Source organism: Oncorhynchus masou, unplaced genomic scaffold (assembly GCF_036934945.1).
Source record: "Oncorhynchus masou masou isolate Uvic2021 unplaced genomic scaffold, UVic_Omas_1.1 unplaced_scaffold_2103, whole genome shotgun sequence".
Taxonomy (NCBI): domain Eukaryota; kingdom Metazoa; phylum Chordata; class Actinopteri; order Salmoniformes; family Salmonidae; genus Oncorhynchus; species Oncorhynchus masou.
Window position 1 is genome coordinate 49,793 of NW_027008582.1, and position 5,523 is coordinate 55,315.

The following is a 5,523-nucleotide window of genomic DNA, read 5'->3' on the forward strand; positions in this document are numbered from 1 at the left end:
CTACATCTTACTTCCAACGCCTTTCATCTACAATTAGAAAGAAATACAAATCAATAACTAGCTGCAAAGTAGTAACATTTAGTGAATGAATATACACACACCTTGGTGGAACAGTTGATAGCAGTGCCTGTTGGAGTCTCAGTACCCTGGATCTTCTGTCCAGAACTGTTCACACACCAACAGTAACCTACCAGAAAGACATGTTAATAACCTGTCACATAATACAATATTTACTCAAATATACATTTTACTGGAACACATTGAATTGTCACGTTCAACTGAATTGGAGCATTTATAGTGTGTGTTTTAACCTGTAGAGCCCCAACATTGCTCAGGGGTGTATCGTCCAGCGGCGTCACACGTGGGGATGTAGGCTCCAACTTGGCCATGTGGCCTGGCATCTCTAACATCCTCACATGGGGTCTTGGGTCGTATCGTACCATCTGGACACACAGGCAACATACATTGTAATGTGGACATAACAATGATGGATATACATTCTGGAATCATGGACTGTGTTCCATATGGGACCCTGTTCAGAAGTAGGACGACATGCAGGAAATGAAGACTCGGTGAAGAAAAAGATGTGCTGGAATGAGAATAAGCTGTCAGATCTGATGGTGTGTATGATAATGACACAGGAAGAAGAGAGATCATGATACAGAAATCAGTTTAGCATCTTGTCAAGAAAGCATAAAGAGGTCCAAGGTAGGAAGCAAGAGTAGTGATGTGTTGAATGAGACCACAGGGCCTCACTTACTTTGGGTGGAACATATGATTGGAGCAATGCCTGGTGGAGTCTCAGTACCCGGGATCTTCTGTCCAGAACTGGTCACACACCAACAGTAACCTACCAGAAAGACATGTTAATAACATTTACACATTTTACTGTAACATATTGAATTGTCACGTTCAACTCAATTGGAGCATTTATGGTGTGTGCGGTAACCTGTAGAGCCTGAACATTGCGCAGGTTTGTATTGTCCATCGTTGTCACACGTGGGGACGTAGACTCCAGGCTGGACTTTTTTCATCGCAGTATCTCTAGCAATCTCACAGGGGGTCTTGGGTCGTATCATACCATCTAAACACAGATAACATTCTTTATAACGATGACATTACATAGTAGAACATACATTGCTGGACAAACATCCTGGAAGCTCTGGCTGCATCTGGAATCTTGGGTTGCGTCCCCTATTGGACCCTGGTCAGGAGACTGCATCCTACATGGGCCCCTGTTCCCCGAAGGACCCTGGTCAGGACACTGCATCCTACATGGGCCCCTGTTCCCCGAAGGACCCTGGTCAGGACACTGCATCCTACATGGGCCCCTGTTCCCCGAAGGACCCTGGTCAGGACACTGCATCCTACATGGGCCCCTGTTCCCCGAAGGACCCTGGTCAGGAGACTGCATCCTACATGGGCCCCTGTTCCCCGAAGGGCCCTGCTCAGGACACTGCATCCTACATGGGACCCTGTGCCCCGAAGGACCCTGGTCAGGACACTGCATCCTACATGGGACCCTGTGCCCCGAAGGACCCTGGTCAGGAGACTGCATCCTACATGGGCCCCTGTTCCCCGAAGGACCCTGGTCAGGAGACTGCATCCTACATGGGCCCCTGTTCCCCGAAGGACCCTGGTCAGGACACTGCATCCTATATGGGCCCCTGTTCCCCGAAGGACCCTGGTCAGGACACTGCATCCTACATGGGCCCCTGTTCCCCAAAGGACCCTGGTCTGTAGTAGTGCCCTTTACGGAATAGGGTTCCTGTGGAGTCAAATTCCAGATTCGTAGAAGAGCTGATGAAACTAAGACTGGAAATTGTATCAGTGTTATTGCTAGACAATCCAAACAAACATCCAGTTGAATGATCAAACCATTCATAGCAGAATACCTCAGTCCAGCATCTAGAAATACATCTCTGGAACTAGAGGAGTGGCAGGTAGCCTGCGGTTAGAGAGTTGGGCCAGTAGTTCAAATCAGTGAGATGACAAGTTGATATATCCGTCTATGTGCCTTTAATAAATCCTCTTGGTGCTAGGGGGCAGTATTTTCAGTTTTGGAAAAAAAACATTCCCGTTTTAAACGGGATATTTTGTCAGGAGAAGATGCTAGAATATGCATATAATTGAAAGCTTTGGATATTAAACACCAACGTTTACAAAACTGTAAAGATATTGTCTGAGTATAACAGAACTGATGTTGCCGGCAAAAGCCTGAGAAATCCAATCCGGAAGTGCCCCAGGTTTTGAAAGCGCTGCGTTCCAATGACTCCCTATTCAGCTGTGAATTTAACATCAACGAGCTTACGCTTTCTACGTATTTCCCAAGATGTCTACAGCACCGTGACGTAGTTTTACGCATTTCTGTTGAAGAATAGCCATAGGCGGCCACATGGTGTCTCCGAGAGAGATTCTCGCGTAAAATACAGAGGTAGCCATTACTCCAGTCGGTCCTCCTGAAATTAATTGTCCCGACGGCTATATTATCGAATCGATATTAGAGAAACACCTTGGATTGATTTTAAACAACATTTGCCAAGTTTGTTGATATTATGGAGCTAATTTGGAATATTTTTCAGTGTTGTGGTGACCGCAATTTCCAGGCGATTTCTCAGCCAAACGTGAACAGAGCTATTTCGCCTACAAAATTAATATCTTGGGAGAAAATGAACTTTGGCTGTCTACCTGGGAGTTTCGTGAGTGAAAACATCCGAAGTTCTAAGGTAAACGATTTAATTTGATTGCTTTTCTGATTTCCGTGACAAGGTTGCCTGCTGCTAGCAAGACATAATGCTATGCTAGGCTATGATAATCTTACAAATGCTTGGTAACATTGGCTGTAAAGCATATTTTGAAAATCTGAGATGACAGGGTGATTAACACAAGGCTAAGCTGTGTTCCAATATATTTCACTTGTGATTTGATTTGTGAATATTTATGTCTGTTGCGTTATGCTAATTCGTGTCAGGCGATGATTACGCTCCCGGATCCGGGTTTAGAGTCACTACAAGTTAATTAAGCAAGGCCAAACCTTCATTTCTCCAGTGTCAATGTTGATAATGGCTGACCTCTCAAAGAGTGTCCCATGGAGAAAGTTATGAACAGAAACGCATTTCCAATTCACACCTGCATATCAATATCTATGTGTGTTTTATGTTGATTTAATATGTTGGTGAGTAGTTGTGAGGTATGTCACGCTTACCTCCTAGAGCAAAAGCAGTGCTGACAAGCAGAATGATGGTCAATATCACCATGGTGATAGTCTCCTGAGAGAGAGAGATTAGTTGAGCATTTTAAAGGGTCTGGAATGGCTGTGGGTACTAGAGGAGAGGTTAAGGAAACCCACTATTAGGTACAGAACTGAAATAACAGCCAAAGCAGCATTTTCTAAACCCAGTCCTGAGGACTCCAAGAAGAAGTGTGGGCAACACGGTGCTACTCGTCTTCTGATGGAACTCAGGTATAACTTCTTCAACCACACACAATAGATTAGCCTGGCACAGAGGAATATGTATCCTTACCAAATGGCTCCTCACTCCTTGTGTAGTGAACTACCTTTGACAAGGGCCTACAATGCACTACATAGGGAATGGGAAGCATTATAGATAGTCAGAGACTACCCATTTACTGCAAAGGTAACTAGTAGTCTACACTCAAATTCAGGGGGGGGTCACGCTACAAAATGGCACAACTACATAGTGCACTACGTTTGACAAGGGCACATAACGTTTAGGTAACATTTGAGATGCAGCTCGTCTATTAAATAATGATTCACTCTCACCTTCTGCACTCTTCCAAGGGATTCACTGGATGTCTCCCTCTCTGTTGTCTGTAAGTTATGGTCTACCTCTTCCACCTCTCCTTTTAAAGGACCTGTCACAGGTGTGACTAGTTTCCTCATTAATCCAACGAGAGATCCCGATGTCGGACATTGGTTAGTGATGTAAAGTACTAAAGTGAAAATATTTGAAAGTACTACTCATGTCGTTTTGGGGGTATCTTTACTTTACTATTAATATGTTTGACAACTTTCACTCACTACATTCCTAAAGAAAATAATGTACCTTTTACTCCATACATTTTCCGTGTTGGAGTATGCCCTTGGCTATCCGTAATTATATTTTAAAAATAGAACGGTGCCGTCTGGTTTGCTTAATGTTAGGAATTTGAAATGAGTACTGTAAAAGTGTTACAAGGTGTGATGAACGATAGTGTCCCGTTCTCCCAGGCTGCCGGCCTGCTGTAGGATCAGATTGGGCCAATTAGTGGAGGTATAGGAGAGAGGAGAGGTTCGGGGGTAGTTAACCTCGGGATCAGTGTATCCCCTGCGGGATGGTTGAGCTAATGTGCGCTAATGTGATTAGCATGTGATTAGCATGAGGTTGTAAGTAACAAGAACATTTCCCAGGACATAGACATGTCTTATTCGGGCAGAAAGCTTAACTTCTTGTTACTCAAACTGCACTGTCCAATTTACAGTAGCTGTTACAGTGATAAATGCCATTGATTGTTTGAGGAGAGTTTACAGTCATTTACTTGAAAATGTATATACTGACCAGTTAGGCACATTTGGGCACTGTTGATACAACATTTTGAACAGAAATTAAATGGTTCATTGGATCAGCGTAAAACTTTGCACATACACTGCTCCCATTGAGCCAAAATCTAAATTCACCTGAGCTGGAATAATACATTATGGCCCCTATTTCGAGTCAGATGTATGATAATTGACAATTCTAAATCAAAACAATTTTCACACATTTAGTACATGTAAAGATAAGATTAAATCAAGAATAGTCTGATGGGTGACAATATTACTCTATAACTTGTGAATTATATATTATCACTTCTGCATGATGCCCAGTGTAATTCGAGAAACTGCGCATACTTTTTTTTGTCTACTTTTTCAAATCATAGTGTCACACCTCATGTAGCTGAGCCTATAGGCCTGTATTTTAATTTAGTTTATTTTACCTTAATTTAACGAGGCAAGTCAGTTAAGAACAAATTCTTATTTTCAATGACGGCCTAGGAACAGTGGGTTAACTGCCTTGTTCTGGGTAAGAATGACAGATTTGTACCTCGTCGGCTCGGGGAATTCGATCTTTCAACATTTTGGTTTCTCATTTGGGGAAAATAATTTTCAATCTAAAAATGCAGCTTGATAATAAAAGAAAAATGAAAAGCTGAAAAGTCTTCAGTCAATAAGTATTCAACCTCTATGTTAAGGCAAACCTAAACAAGATGAGGAGTAAAGATTTTCTTATCAAGTCACATTATAAGTTGCATGGACTCACTCTGTGTTCAATAATAATGTTTGACATGATTTTTGAATGACCTCATCTCTGTACCCCACACATATAATTATCTGTAAGGTCCCTCAATCAAGCAATGCATTTCAAACACAGATTCAACCACAAAGACCGGGAGCTTTCCAATGCCTTGCAACGAAGGGCACCTATTGATAGATGGGTAAATATTTACCAAAGCTGACATTGAATATCCCTTTGGGAATGGTAT

The 5,523-nt window shown here is 42.5% G+C and overlaps 1 protein-coding gene across 1 annotated transcript; it reads right to left on the minus strand.

Moving 5' to 3' along the window:
• Positions 1 to 3,257, minus strand: LOC135532905 (saxiphilin-like). Its single transcript, XM_064960336.1, has 6 exons — positions 3,206 to 3,257; positions 950 to 1,084; positions 761 to 850; positions 312 to 443; positions 102 to 187; positions 1 to 27 (listed from the first exon to the last, which is right to left on the minus strand). The coding sequence occupies exons 1-6, from the start codon at positions 3,255 to 3,257 to the stop codon at positions 1 to 3; spliced, it is 522 nt and encodes a 173-aa protein (XP_064816408.1).
• Between the last annotated feature and the right edge of the window lie 2,266 nt (positions 3,258 to 5,523).

Coding starts and splice junctions, on each gene's coding strand:
- LOC135532905 (XM_064960336.1), bottom strand. CDS start 3,257: ATGGTGATATTGACCATCATTCTGCTTGTCAGCACTGCTTTTGCTCTA. Junction 1,085..3,205: donor CACTGCTTTTGCTCTAGGAG/GTAAGCGTGACA, acceptor ATCTGTGTTTAG/ATGGTATGATACGACCCAAG. Junction 188..311: donor GCAATGTTGGGGCTCTACAG/GTTAAAACACAC, acceptor TCTTTCTGGTAG/GTTACTGTTGGTGTGTGAAC.